The sequence below is a fragment of the Malus sylvestris genome, chromosome 7 (genome assembly GCF_916048215.2).
Source record: "Malus sylvestris chromosome 7, drMalSylv7.2, whole genome shotgun sequence".
NCBI lineage: Eukaryota > Viridiplantae > Streptophyta > Magnoliopsida > Rosales > Rosaceae > Malus > Malus sylvestris.
Genome location: NC_062266.1, coordinates 12922070 through 12938017, shown reverse-complemented (window position 1 = coordinate 12938017; position 15948 = coordinate 12922070). Strand labels below are relative to the sequence as shown.

The 15948-nt window shown below is 38.6% G+C and overlaps 1 protein-coding gene across 1 annotated transcript; it reads right to left on the bottom strand.

The window, feature by feature from the left end:
• Nucleotides 1-14100: 14100 nt before the first annotated feature.
• On the bottom strand, nt 14101-15554 carry LOC126629948 (uncharacterized). The gene is made up of 2 exons (XM_050300118.1): nt 14780-15554; nt 14101-14453 (listed from the first exon to the last, which is right to left on the bottom strand). The coding sequence occupies exons 1-2, from the start codon at nt 15519-15521 to the stop codon at nt 14425-14427; spliced, it is 771 nt and encodes a 256-aa protein (XP_050156075.1). The 5' UTR covers nt 15522-15554; the 3' UTR covers nt 14101-14424.
• Nucleotides 15555-15948: the final 394 nt, after the last annotated feature.

The following is a 15948-nucleotide window of genomic DNA, read 5'->3' as shown; positions in this document are numbered from 1 at the left end:
ACTGAGTGGAACACATGGACGAGTTGACAACTTTATGGCATAAGGCTTTAAGGGCAGAATGACTCAAGTGATACTTAAACCATGCATCAACGTGCAAATGACAACAAAGGCCTAGGATGAGACATAAGGGCAGTCAGGGTTGTGCTCGGCAAGGCATGGTAGGATGAACGAGGTCTGAGCAGGACACTCGGGCCTCATGAACCTTAAAAGATGCGTCATCCGATTGCTAGAATGTCACCTTGCTGATAAAGGATTGGCCGAATAGGTAGAAATTTGTCGGTAAACTAGTACAAGTTGTTAGCACATTAAATATCGGTTTTGAAAACCTCAAGAAGGAGAGGCCTCTATAAAGGGGTAGAGACATTTAAAAGGTGAACCAATTTTAAAAGGTGAACCACTTACATCTTCGAGTCCATTTATTTTCAGACCATTTCTTAAGACCATCTAAAGTAATTTAATTGAGTTTGTTAACCTTACATGTTTGAGCATTAACAGTTTAGAGTCGTCTATAGGAAACACATACGATTTGGTTGTGTTTTCTACCTTGCTGATCTAAGCACACATCACGACCAAAATATCGATACTCTAGTGAGCACTATAGTAAGAGGAGTAGCCCAGTCCACCAAAGTCAAGGGACCTATTAGGCAGACGATACGATTAGCGGAGCCCCAAGACACCATTGAGTTTCTGGGAAAGACGTCAACCGCCGATGGAGAGTTAGAAGCACCCGATCCAAGGGTTGACAAGAGTCAGGAACACCTCGAGCCCATGAAAGAATTGGAAAATATCATATTGATAGAAGACTGCCCAACCAAGATTGTCCAACTTGGCACTAAATTATTCGTATAGGTCTGGGTAGAGCTAATTGATTTCCTAAGGGGCCATGCTAGTGTTTTCTCTTGATCCTACACCAACATGCCAAAGATAGATCTAAGCGTTGTCTCTCATAAGCTCAACATCAACCCATGCCAACAACCTGTTTGGAAGAAACAGCGGTTCTACGATGTCAAACAATATGAGGCCATGAAGGTTGAAGTAGATAAGCTATTCGACATCAAGTCTGTCAAGAGTGTCGATTACCCACTGTGGGTAGCAAATGTGGTCATGGTGAAAAAGGCGATTGCAGTCGAAAAACCAACCAAGTAACGCATGTGCATCGACTATACAGATCTCGGGGCATGCCGGAAGGATAGCTTGCCACTACCACGATTGACTAGCTCGTTGATGTTATTGCGGGACACGAACTTTCAACCTTCCTCGATACTTTCTCAAGGTACAGTTAGATTTGCATGCATTTGGCCGACCAAGACGATAAGGCTTTCATCATCGACCGATGCCTATACCATTGGACCGTGATGCTGTTCGGACTCAAGAATGCAAGGGCTACTAACGATTAGTCAATCGGATGTTTGCCGAACACATTAAGAAGTTGGTGGACATTTACGTAGATGACATGATTGTAAACAGTAGGAAAGAAAACCAACATGTAGCAGAAATGACCAAGGTATTCAATTTCCTCAATGTCTACAAAATGAAGCTAATCCTGCAAAATGTGCCAAATGTCCAGCTTGGCACTAAATTATCCGTATAGGTCCAGGCAGGGCTAATCGATTTCCTAAAGGCCCATGCTAGCGTTTTCTTTTGGTCTTATGCCGACATGCCAGATATATATCAAAGTGTTGTCTCTCATAAGCTCAGTATCAACCATGCCAACTGCCCGTTTGGAAGAAACGACGGTCCTATGATGTCAAACAATATAAGGCCATGAAGGTTGAAGTAGATAAGCTACTCGACATCAAGTCTATTAGGAGTGTTGATTACCCACAGTGGGTAGCGAATGTGGTCATGGTGAAAAAGGCGACTGCGGTAGGAAAACTGACTAAGTAACGCATGTGCATTGACTATACAGATCTCGAGGCATGCTCGAAGGATAGCTTGCCATTACCACGATTAACTAGATCGTAAATGCTACGGCGGAACACGAACTCTCAACCTTCCTCGATGCTTTCTCAAGGTACAATAAGATTTGCACGCGTCCGGCTGACCAAGATAATAAGGCTTTCATCACCAACCGATGTTTGTACCGTTAGACCATGATACTGTTCGGAGTCAAGAAAACGGGGGCTACTTATCAACGATTTGTAAACCAGATGTTCACCGAACATATTGGGACGATGGTGGAAGTTTACATAGATGACATGATCGTAAACAGTAGGAAAGAAAACCAACATGTAGCAGAAATGACCAAGGTATTCAATTTCCTCAACGCCTACAAAATGAAGCTAATCCTACCAAATATGCCTTTGCGGTCAATTCAGGGAAGTGCTTGGGTTTCATGGTAAGCTAAAGAGGAATAGAGGCTAATCCAGAAAATATACAAGCACTGATTGATATGGATCCATAATAAACAAAGAAGGAAATCCAGAGTCTCACGGGTTGAGTAGCGGCCTTGAACTGTTTCATGTCAGGTTACTTCTTCAAGGAGCTTTGAGGGGCTGCACGAGCGATCAAATGGATGACAAAATGCTAGCAGGTGTTTGATGATTTGAAAGAACACATCAGCCGAGCTTCATCCTGTCTGAACCCGAGAACGGTGAGGTTTACATATACTTGGCAGTTTCACCATCTACCATTAACTCTGTATTGATCAAGGAAGACAATCGCATATAGCGGCCAGTATATTATGTATGTCGAGCATTGCTTGGGACCGAGCCACTCTACCTGAGAGTTGAAAGATTGGCATTCACCCTAATCATGCTCAGAAACTCTGACCCTACTTCGAGGCTCACTCGATGGTGATACTCACTGATAACCACTATGTCAAGTGCTAAACAAACTTGAGATCTTGGGGAGGTTGATTAAGTTGGCAATTGAGCTAAGACAGTTTGACATCTGTTTCCAGGCGAGGCATGCACACAAGGGATAAGTGATGGCAAACTTTACCATGAAATTCACTCCAGTTTCTAGAAGGGACACACTAGGAACAAGTATTGTTTCCCTAAGCAACACCATCATTAAGAGCACAGTGCCAGGACAATGGTGCTTATTCGTTGACGGGTCGTCCAATAGAAATAGGGGTAGAGTTGACCTATTACTAGTTACACCCGACTAAATGGAGTTTGAATATGCTTTGCGATTCAAGTTTTTAGCATCTAGCAATGAGTCATAGTGTGAAGAGTTGCTGGAAGGATTACGCCTATCTTTGGACTTGTGAGCATAACACATCCAGGTCCATAGCGATTCACTACTGGTGGTAAACCAAGTAAATGAGGAATTCTAGTCTCGGGACGAGAACATGATGGCATAAGTGGAAGTGCCATGGGAACCGGTGAAAAAGTATTGAAAATGCATTGTCTTTCAGATCTTAAGGGCAAAGAACGTCAAGGCTAACAGCCTAGCAAGAGTGGCGTCAACATTAGAAAGAGTTATTAGGCTGTTGGTTCTGATTGAGCATCTAGAAAAACTGAGCATTCTATGCCCCAAGTGCTCGACCATGGAGATCGACGAGCTGACAAGCTGGATGACGTCCATCTATGAGTACATACAACATTGAATCTTACCTGAGGACGAGTGCGAGTCTCGCAGCTTACAATTCCAAGGAACAAGGTAAAAACTCATTGATAATAAACTTTACAAGCGAGGTTTTTCCCTACCTTACCTACGATGCATAACACCTGAGAAAGTGGGACAAGTTTTTAGGGTAATTCATAAGGGGGTCTGTGGGGATCATTCGGCTACTCGAACGCTCAGGGCTAAAACAATCCACCTAGGCTACTTCTGGCCCATCATGAGATCAACGCCATTATTTAGGTACGAGGTTGCTAGCCATGCCAGTATTATGCAGAGTCGAAGAATCGCCCACCCAAGTGCCTAACATCTATGATGAGCCCATGACCATTCATTCAATGGGGGCTTGACATCATTGGACAAGGTTCTAATAGAAGCTAGACGCTAGTCGAGTGACGGGCTTAGGCATAACGCTTAGGCGGCTAGGCGGGGTTTAGGCAGGGGCCTAGGCAGACTTAAATAAATTTATTGTAAATCGTATAGTAAGTATCTAGTAATACTAAAAAAACACACATAATTATATTGGGATATCTAAATTGCAAAATAAAATAATATATAAATTATAAAACATTAGAACATATTGAAAACATGGGGAACAAACATATAATGAGTGTTCATCCAAGAATTCAACAAGTCTCTTACATTTTATTGAAAAATTAAAATGCAAAATGAAAGTTATTGATTTTTTGTCTAAGTGAGAATCGAGACCTAGGTGGGTTTAGGCGTGCTAGGGAGGCGCCTAGGCGGGCTAAGCGGATGCCTAAGCGGGTCTAGACACAGTTTCTTAATTTTTAAATGCCTAGGGACTAATTAGGACGGTGGCCAGTCGCCTAACACTTAGGCAGGGCCTAGGCAACGCTAGGAGGGGATTTTTAGAACAGTGATTCATTGGACTTACGCCAGAAGAGGGGAGAAAGATCATATTTGAAATTGTAGCGGTCGACTATTTTACCAAGTGGGCTGAGGCAAAGCTATTCGTAACATTCTCCGAGCCCCAGGTCCGAGCGTTTGCATGGCAGAACGTCATTTGTAGATTTGGATCGCCAAAAGTCATCTTGACAGACAACGGACGATAGTTTGATAACCCAAACTTCAAGAAGTTCTACTTGAATTATAGAATGAATTACGCTTTGGTTCGCCATACCACCCTAAGGCCAACAAACAAATGGAAGCCATTAATAAGATTATCAAGAACATCTTGTGACGCCGACTGGCAGCAACCCCGGCGAAAGACAATTGCGCAACACTGATGCTATATGTCCATGGTCGTATCGAACTACGCACAAGGTGGCCACCGGCGAAACACCGTTTTCATTGGTGTTCGGGTCTGAGGTGGTTGTCCTGGTCGAGGTGAAGGAGCCCACTCAATGAATCAAGTTCTTCAATCATGAGGATAACCATGAATAACTTTCCCTAAGTTTGGATTTCATCAATGAGAAGTGCAACGAGCTGTGACGCCATCTTCTAAGGGGAAGGCAGCTGACACTTTCACCCCACGATTGGAAAGGCCATACAGAGTGGTCAAGGTAGTGATACTGGAACATATTAGTTAGCCGACCACGAGGGATGACGACTGGCCTACCTGTGAAATGTCGAGCATCGTAAGTGATACTTTGTTTAGAAGTAGGTGGAGTAAGTTAAAAGTGGGATAATAGAAGAGACACAACTTGCATATGTAAATGGAAGACTTGCCGGACTCCCTTGTACGGGAATGCAAGAGACAAGCTAATTAACTAAATATCACGTGAGTTAAGAAGGAGATTACTATATGGATGCTTTGTTGGCAAGATTTTAACCTTGAATCAGATCACAAGTTGTCAATAGTAGCTAATCAATCCATGTACTTCTTTGTCATATTTCAGGTTGAAGTTGATCATTGTCTTTGCATATTTGCATCAACTAAGCAAGCCGTAGCAGTTTAGTAGATGTGGGGAATTGTGATTTCAAAGTTCCTTGATCAAACTTGCACTTAATTATAACAAAAGTGATAATCTTCTTGCCTACAAGTGTAGGTTGTTCCCCTTGGTCCAAGGAAGATGCCATAATATAAATTTTATTTCACAAGAGTTTGTGAAAGCCTCATCTTGCCCACAGGTGAGTTTTTTATGAATGTACCTCTTGTGACATGTAATCCAGTACAAGAAACTAATTAAATTGCTTGTGCATAGGTGTCAATTAACCTAGTTTGATGAAGGTTTATTGAGGATTATGTTCCATGTCTTCACTTACAAATGATTCCACTATGAACTCGATTATATTTGATTATTTTTGTGGGTCGTGGCATGAAAATCAGTTGCATCATAATATATTTACTATGTTTGTTCATGAGATTTGTTGATCCTTATGTCTCTTCCATTTTGAACTATAATGTCATGATGTTTGTTTGGACGTTGTTGTGTTTAAAACAAAATCATGATAAAGTTAGATGATAAATTAGACTTCTTTAGTTTCCTTTGAGACACCAAAATTACAAGAATATATTTTTTATGGGTCAAACGATAGATTTTGTTAGCTTGGGTGTTAGATTTTGTTAGTTTACAAGAATATATTATAATTAATGTATAGATTTTTTTTATAGAAGTACATAATTTTTCCAGTGGATTGCGTGTCTTGATTGTAGTTTGATGAATGACTCATCTAATGACTACCAAATGACCTGAAAATTTTATATGTGAAACATATGTCTACTAAGTTGCTGTATAATTTTGTGATTATTTATCGTGCATATTAATTATGGTTATTTTACTAAGAGTAAATTGTAGCTATGGTCCCTTAACTTTAACTCAATTGGAGCAATGGTCCCTCAACTAAAAATCCATTACTTTTGGTCCCCCAACTTATCAAAACGTGCAGCTATGGTCCCTCAACTAAAAATCCATTACCATTGGTCCCTGAACTTTAATTCAAGTGGAGAAATGGTCCTTTAACTTTAATCCAATTGTAGCAATGGTCCTTACAATATAACTCGTTTTGACAAATTTTTTGACATAGTTGACGAAAAGAACCATAATTATACACTTTGATGTGTTGAGGGACCCTAATTATATAAATGGTTATTCCAACATAGCTTATTTTGACAAATTTTTGACAAAATTAATGAAAATGACTATAGCTACACATTTTGATAAGTTGAGGGACCAATGGTAATGGATTTTTAGTTGAGGGACCATTGCTCCAATTTGATTAAAGTTGAGGGACCATTTGTACAATTTACTCTTTTACTAATAACTTATGTTCTTGTAGGTAGTTTTATGCTGGCAGATTCTGCCGGTCATTTTAGCCATCACGTTGGACTATTATTTTGAAATAAAATGTCTATAAAATTTTAGTCTAAGAAGATTAGTATTTCTAATTTGATCTGCAAAATTTTGTGCATTAATAAAACTTACAAATTAATCATGGTAAATTATAGAGTAAGTGTAACTTTTTGCTAAAATTTTGTATGACAACTTTATATTGGTTTTGGTATTATTCTATTATGTCTAAAATATGAAGCGACATTATTTTGGTACATTCTTTGAACAAATATAATAATGAGTGTTTGTCCAAGTGGGAGAATTAGTTAAAGAAAATTTGGGTATCACACTCATTAACTTCTTTGTAATATGATTTTGAATTCTAAAACTTGGTGAAATTTTTTATTGTATTATCCTAATCATGTTGATCTTGAGAAAAAGGGTGTTGATTATTGAGTTAATTTGCATGCATTCGTAAAAAGTTATAGTATTTTTGCACGAATATGTCGGTTAGTTACAAGCCATTTGGTACATGTTAATAAGTATTGGTGATTAAAGAAACTGGATTTGAATCATGACTCAAGGGACAACAACATGTTTAAGTTGCACAAATATGTACTCGGTGTCTATGTGCATTTGGTAATCTTCGCTGTTACTCGTAGTCATATTGAGGGGCCTTAACTGATTACTTGTTAATCGTTATAAAGAATTTTGAGGCTAATAAGGACCTAGCATTAATATGTAATTATTGATACATACTAATTTGTTGTTAGATTGTAAAAATTTGTGTAACAAATGCTTAATGTTTCGTTTTGCATTTCATTGATCCTAATACAAATACTTCGGAAGTCCAGTCATGGACTCACCAGCTCTAGGGCGGAGCTGGATCAAACAGAGTAGCGGTACTACCATCACTCTATTCCAAGGCAATAGGTAGAATCCAAGCGACTCTGCTGGATGACCATGCTTGATCTGCAAGATATGCGATTTGATCCAAATATGGACACAATCAAATCCTTTAAGACTTGCAGTTCTACAATCTAGGAATTGGCATGTGCCGCAAGTAATTATGACTCTTAAGAAGGTGCAATATCTACTTCTAGATATCCTTTAGGATTCTCCCCACAGTATAAATACACTCGTCTAGGGTTTATCTTGTTAGTCCTTCTAGAGATCATAACCATCAAACTCTAATCTGTGTATGGAGAATTTATCGCTTGAGCGGCATAATACAGTAATACCACCTTCGATTGAGCGGCAGAATATAGTAATAACACCGCTTGAGCGGCAGAACATTACATTAAAGGTTGATAACACTAACTTGCGTTTGACGCCATGAAGATCACTGCAGCAAGACAACCTTCTTTTCTCTTGTGTGATCGAAATTATTACCAAACTCTCAATAGGATGAGTTTATGTCTAAATCTAAAATGGTAAACATATTTTTTCACACCGAGAGAAGGGACCATATCGCTATATATATATATATATATATATATACTTGTAGTAGTTCCTTCCTCCCATTAAGAAAGGAGTTACCACCAGTTACATCTTCAATGTAACTGTCTGATTCAAATTAATTTGAATCTCGTTAAGTTTCCCTTCAAATCTTAATTTCGGAAACTGCATTATTACATTAGATAGGCTAAGTTCAATATATATAACTCACTTAACTTATAATATTACACTTGTCAAATGTTTGATGAAACTCACATTAAGTTTCTTACATTCTCCCACATGAGTGAGATCAAACATTAAACCATTATTGTAGTATCATAAGCAAGTATGATTATAGAGTTATAACTTGTAAAGCCTTTGCTTAGTACTTACCAATTTAGTGCAGTAGATGGACCTTGGAAACTTGATATCAGTGTTTGTATCAGTTCGCCAAGATCACTGTCATATTGCAATAAATAGTAAGCATAATCATTAAGGAAACATCACATTAACGAGAGAATCATAATGTGCACTTTGATCTCTCCCATATTTCTTTGGTCCTAAAATACACCAATTTATGTATTTTCTTTAACATGTTAATTTGCAAGAATTAACATTCAAACAGTGAGAAACTTCATACATATATTGTACTTTCATAATGAACAGACAATCAGTTCAGTACATTCACACTATTTCTTAAAACAGCAAGGATTGCAAACATAATATCCTTACTCCCACATTCAAAACTCATCCATCGAACTCTGCAGACCCATGCTTGTTAAAACTTGTAACATGTATGGCTTTGGTCAGTGGATCAGCCACCATATCACGGGTGCTTATATGCTCAACTTCGATAACTCCTTCTTTCACTTGGTCTTGAACTTTCAAAAACTTTATGTCCATTAGTCTTGATGCTTTAGATCTTTTATTATTCTTAGTAAAGAACACTGTCGAGGTGTTATCACAGAAGATTTTAACAGGTCTCTCTATGCTTCTCACCACCTTCATATGATGAATTAAGTTCTTCAGCCAGTTTGTTTGTCTCATTGCCTCAAAACATCCAATATACTCAGATTCCATGGTTGACACAACCCTTGTTTGTTGCTTCTTGCTTCTCCATGAAATTGCACCCCCAGCTAACATGAATATATAACCACTCGTTGACATTCTATCATCAACACATCCTCCAAGATTAGCATCCGTATAACATGTCAATTCAAGATTATCAACATAGTGGTAAGTCAACACATATGTTTGTTCTTTTCAAATATCTTAACACTTTCTTTGCAGCATTCCAATGGGGCAACCCTTCATTCGATTGAAATCTTCCCAAAACACTTAAAGCAAAAGCTAAATCTGGCCTGCTACATACTTAAGCATACATCACACTACCTACCAAATAAGCATATGGTTTGTCCTTCATCTGTTGAATCTCAAACTCAGTAATTGGACATTGCTTGACAGAAAGCTTGTCTCCTTTCCCAATTGGTACTTCTCCACCACTGCAATGTTCCATGTTAAACCTTTTCAAGACCCTACTAATGTAATTTTTCTGAGCCAGCCCTAGTAGTCTTTAGTGTCGATTTCTGAGTATTTCAATTGCCAACACATAATGAGCTTCTCCCAAATCCTTCATATCAAAGTGACTTTTTAGCATGGTCTTAGTTTCTGAGAGTAACTGAGAACTAGTGCTTGCCAATAAGATGTCATCCACATAAAGAACCATGAAAATGAAATTTGATTTAACCATTCTCATGTATATGCAGTTGTCTATCTTATTTTCAATGAAACCAAAACCTGTCACAACATTATCAAACTTCTTATATCGTTGTCTTGAAGCTTGTTTAAGGCCATAAATGGACTTGTTAAGTTTGCACACCCAATTGTCCTTCCCCCTTTCAACGAATCCAAGGGGTTGTTTCATGTAGATATGTTCATCCAATCCTCCATTCAAAAATGTTGTTTTAACATCCATTTGATGGAGTTCCAAATTGAATTGTGTTGTTAGTGCTATTATCACATGAAATGAATCCTTGGTTGAGACTTGAGAAAAAGTTTCTGTATAATCCACCCCTTCTCTTTGAGTAAACCCCTTCACTATTAATCTGGCTTTGTACCTGTCCACTTTGCCCTCAGAATCTCTTTTAGTTTTAAAAATCCACTTGCATCCAACAACTTTTGCATGTGGTGGACTCTCCACCAAATTCCATACGTGGTTACTTGCCATGGAAACCAACTCATCATCCATTAAAGCTTTCCATTATGAAGCATGAGGACTTGACATAGCTTCTTGGTAAGTGAGTGGATCATCCACATCTCCAACATTGTAGTCAATCTCTTGCAAATACACCATGTAATCATCCGAAATTGTTGGTTTCTTTAGTCTTGAAGATTTTCTAGTTGGGAGCAATGGGGGTTCATTATTAACTGATAATGTAGGCTGAGATAGATCTACAACTACACTGGTGGATGGTTGATCACCACTTTCAAAGACTGGTGGTAGAGCTGGTATTGGAGAGAGTTGAGGAATCTCAGTAATGGTTGGGAGAGAAGCTTCAGTTGGTGCAGTGAAATGCAAATTATCAGCGAATGACATTGTCATAGGTAAGGACAAAGTATTCATGGCACTTGGGACCGGGGAATAACATGGTTCTTCACTAACTTCTTAAAAAACAATGGAAGTAGCTGCACCAACTCCATTGTGATGAATATCTTCAATGAATTTTGCATTTTGACTTTCCATAATTATAGTACGAGCATGATGACAGTAGAATCGAAAACCCTTTTATTTTTCTGCATAACCAACAAAGTAACAAGAAGTGGTCTTCAAATCCAATTTTCTTTCATTTGGATTGTACAATCTGGCTTCACATTTACACCCCCATGTGTGAAAGTGATTGAAACTAGGCTTTCTTCATGTCCAAGCTTCAAATCGTGTGATTAGGACAACTTTAGTAGGCACTCGATTAAAGATATAGTTAGTTGTCTTGATTGCCTCACCCCATAAGAATTCAGGTAGTTTGGCAAATGAATACATGCTCCTTACCATGTCTTTAAGTGTCCGATTGCGTCTCTCAGCCACTCCATTCTGTGATGGTATACCTGGGGTTGTGTATTGAGCCATAATACCCTCTTGTTGCAGGTATAATGCAAATGGTCCTTTAATTTGTCCTTGTTCTGTGTATCTCCCAAAAAACTCACCTCCACGATCAGACCTTACTATTTTAATTTGTTTATCCAAATGTTTTTCAACCTCAAGTTTAAAGATTTTAAAATAGTTTAGAGTTTGAGTCTTGTTCGAGATAAAAAACAAATAGGTATATCTTGAAAAAAACATCAATGAAAAGAAGAAAGTAAGAGTTCCCACACATTGTTTTTGTTGGAAATGGACCACACACATATGTGTGAATGATCTCTAAAAGATCATTACTTCTTTTGGCCTTACTTTTGTTGGTTAAATTAGTGGTTTTGCCCTTGAAGCAATCTATGCAATTCTCAATATCAGATATGTCAACATTTGTCAATGCACTGTCCTTTATTAGTCTTATCATCCTAGCTTTGGATATATGCCCTAACCTTCGATGCCAAAGCATTGAGGAAGAGTTATTTATGAGCATTCTTTGTGGAGTTGTGTTAACTACATTGAGACAATCATAATTATAAGTGCATTCAATTTGCCATTAATCACCATTTGGAAAAGCATAGCCAATAACACTGTCAAACTGGTCTTTAACATAAAATCTTATTTGAGTAGCATCTCCTATATAAGAGAAGCCATGTTTAACAAACTGAGTTACTGAAAACAAATTCCTTCTAATTGAAGGTACATACAATACATTATGTAAAGTTAAAACATATCTAGTTGACAGCTTTAAGTTGACAGTACCCACAACTTCAACCATGACTTTATTCCCATTTCCAACATAAACATTATAGGACTCTTTACTTGTCTCCTTCTGGCTTCGAAATCCCTGTAAAAAGTTGGTTATATATGGATGGAGCATCTAGTGTCAAACCACCAAGAGTTTTGTGGTATAAAAATCATATTTGATTCAACTGTCACAAAAACATCAAAAATTGTTTTACCTTTCTTGAGTAACCACACTTTAAAAGCAGGACAGTTCTTTCTTAAGTGTTCAGTTGATTGACAATGAAAACACTTTTTAAAATGAGGTTTGTGAACCTATAAACCTTGAGATGAGGATGCTCCATTATTTTTGGCAGATACACCAGAACTCTTGAATTGCTTCTTGGACCAAATGCGGATGCTGTTGTGCTCCGAGGGTTAAATGGCTTGGTCCCCTTATAATTATCATTTTTGGCAGGCATGATCTGCTTTCCCTTTCCTTTTGCAGTATTGAAGTTTTATATATTTATTTCATGACTAAAATTGTTACAAGTTGCAGCATATAAGGAAGAAGAAACGTGAAGAAGGGAGCAGGGAAGATGGCAGCTAAGCCAACATCATGATGACATGCAATCCCTCTAAAACTTAATCTAATATCCTGCTTTTGCTTTACAGCATGAAGAGCCGAAAGCAAAGAATAAAAAACAGTAAGTGAGGGGGGAACCGAAAGTAACAACACCACTAGACAAAAACTTTCTAATATTTTAACCCTACTTTCAATGATGACTGATGACATCCAATACTCCCCCTCAAGCTGGATCCAGTAGGTTGATGGATCCAAGCTTGGAGAGGAGCCTTTGAAACTGATGGGAAGCCAGAGGTTTAGTGAATATATCAGCCAGCTGATCGAAGCTTTTTACGTAATGCGTCTGAATCACCTGCGACTGTACTTGTTCACGGATATAGTGACAGTCGACTTCAATATGCTTCGTCCTCTCGTGAAAGACGGGGTTTGATGCTATGTGCATGGCAGCCTGGTTGTCACAAAATAATGTCATTGGTTGAGCTGTGAACACTCCTAACTCACATAAAAGTCCTTTTAGCCATATCAGCTCACACGCGGTTGAGGCCATTGCACGATATTCAGCTTCAGCACTTGATCTTGCGATGACAGTTTGTTTCTTCATCTCCAGCCTTTCCCATTCATATTATTGGATGTCATCATCATGCACAGAACTATCAGGATGAGTACCTTCATTATTGACTTCAATGAGAGGTGTAGAAGATTCATCAATGTGGTCATGGTTAGTACCTCTGTCATTTAAAACATCTTGAGTACAGATTCTTGGTAGAGGAATTAGGTCTAAGATGCACTCCCTCTGACTTGTGGCTTCATGTGATTTGCTAAAAAAAGGGTTAGCTTCATGAAATCGAACATCTTTAGATACAATTATTTTTCTTAGTTGAGGATCATAGCACTTATATCCTTTTTGTGTTGATGAATAACCAAGAAAAATACATTTGAGAGCTCTAGGATCCAATTTATCTCGATGGTGTGACTGTATATGAACAAAACAGACACAACCAAAGACTCTAAGATGTGAAAGGTCGATTTTTCTTCCTTTCATGACTTCAAGTGGAGATTTAAACCCCAAGACTCGGCTAGGAAGTCTATTGATGATGTACACAGCCGCCATGACTCCTTGTGACCAAAATCTCTTTGGTACGTTCATTTGTAACATTAATGCTCTCGTTTTTTCCAGTATGTCACGATTTTTTCTTTCAGCTACACCATTTTGTTGAGGTGTGCCAACACAACTTGTTTGATGCATGATACCGTGCTTGCTCAAATATAATGACATGATATGGGACATATATTCGGTGCCATTGTCAGATCTTAAGGTTTGAATTTGAGAGGAAAAATGATTCTTAACAAGATTGTGAAAATCCTTAAAAACTTCAATCACTTCACTCTTAGACTTTAAAAGGTATAACCAGGTGGCTCTAGAGAAATCATCAACAAACGTTACATAATACTTATAACCATCAAAAGATTCAAACGTTGGTCCCCATACATCTGAGTGAACTAGTTCGAAAACTTTACTAGTCCTAGATAAGGATGAGGTAAAAGGTAATCTGGTGGCTTTAGACAAATGACATGTTTCACACAAAATTAAATCATTTCCTAAGTTTGGAAACAAGGATGACAAAACAGGTTGGGCAGGATGAGCTAAACGTTGATGCCACAATTGACTATCTTGGGATGGACTGGACTTGGCTTGAAATCCTCTGGGACTGCTTTTTGATATGTAATAGAGGCCATCAAGGTAAAACCCTTCACCAATCGTCTTCTTGGTGAGGCAATCCTGAAAAATGACATTGTGAGGGGAGAAAATGGCTAAACAATTTAAGGTATTAGTGATTTTTCCCACAGATAGAAGTTGAAATGGAAAAGAAGGAACAAATAAGGCTACTGACTCAATTTTGTCCGACATTAAGTTGATATTTCCCTTCCCTAAAACCTTAGAACTCTCACCATTGGCAGTTGAGACTTGAGAAGGTTTTGAAAAATTTTCAAACTTGTGAAACTTAGAAATATGGTTGGTCATATGATCTGTGGCACCCGAATCAACAATCCACAAATCATGCATCATATTTACATTAAGAGCAGTTTTGAAAGCAGTCATGATACCTTGCATGTCATCTCGGGTCATGTGTTGTGTGTCTGTCAGAAATCCAGCGAACTTGCCTAGCAAAGCTATTGAATTTCCATCTTCAAAGCCAACCTCTTTCTTGCTTTGAAGATACACTGCAAACTCATTTATGAGTGCAGCTGGATTTGCAGTGAAATTCTTGAGTGCATCAGAACCATGAGATGTTGAGGCAGTTGCATTGTTGGCTCTGTGTGGTGCACGGTTCAGTCTTTGTGAGCCCTTGTTATCCTTCATGAACTCTGGCTTTAATTCTGGATGTAAAATCCAGCATGTCTCCTTAACGTGACCAGTATAGTTGCAGTGTTGACACTTTAAGTGTGGATTCTTCACTTTGTATTTTCTTTCGTTGGCTAGATAAGCCCTTGCTTCAGTTACACCGGTCTTTGTGCCAATGTTCATGACTTTCCTTCGTACTTCTTCACGTTGGATTGTTGCACATACGCTGGTGAAGGAAGGTAGATCGGGGTTCATGAGTATGTGGCTTCGTAGGTCTTCGTATCCTGAATCGAGGCTTGACAAGAGTTGGAATATCTTGTCTTCTTCTGCCCTTTTTAGTAGCAAAGACGCCTCAGTTGTATGAGGCCGATACATTTCCAGCTCATTCCACATGCTCTTCATGCTGCCCAGAAGTTGAACAAAGGGCTTTCCTTCTTGTTGTAGGTTGGAAATGTCCTTCTTCAATTGAAACACACGTGCAGCATTGTTCTGGCTGCCATACATCTCCTTGACTGTCTCCCATAGCTTGAATGATGATTCAGAATAACTGAATATTTCAACTAGTTTACGTTCCATGGAATTTAGGAGCCATGACATAACTAGCTGATCCTTGCAAAGCCAGATTTCATAAGTTGGTGAGGAAACATCTGGGACTTCGATGCTTCCATTTATGAACCCTAGCTTGGATCTTCCACCTAGGGCAAGACTCACTGCTCTCGACCAAGGTAAGTAATTAAACTCATTTAACAAGACCGAGCTTAATCTTTGATTTGGATTTACATCCACCTCAGACACGGTTGAGGAGGAAGGCTGGGGATTTTCATCTCCAAACGAATAAGAATGTTCTTCCGCCATGTCGGAGATGGAATACGATCAGCTAGAAGAAATGCAGAAGCAGGTTATTTTTCCTGCTCTGATACCATATTGAAGT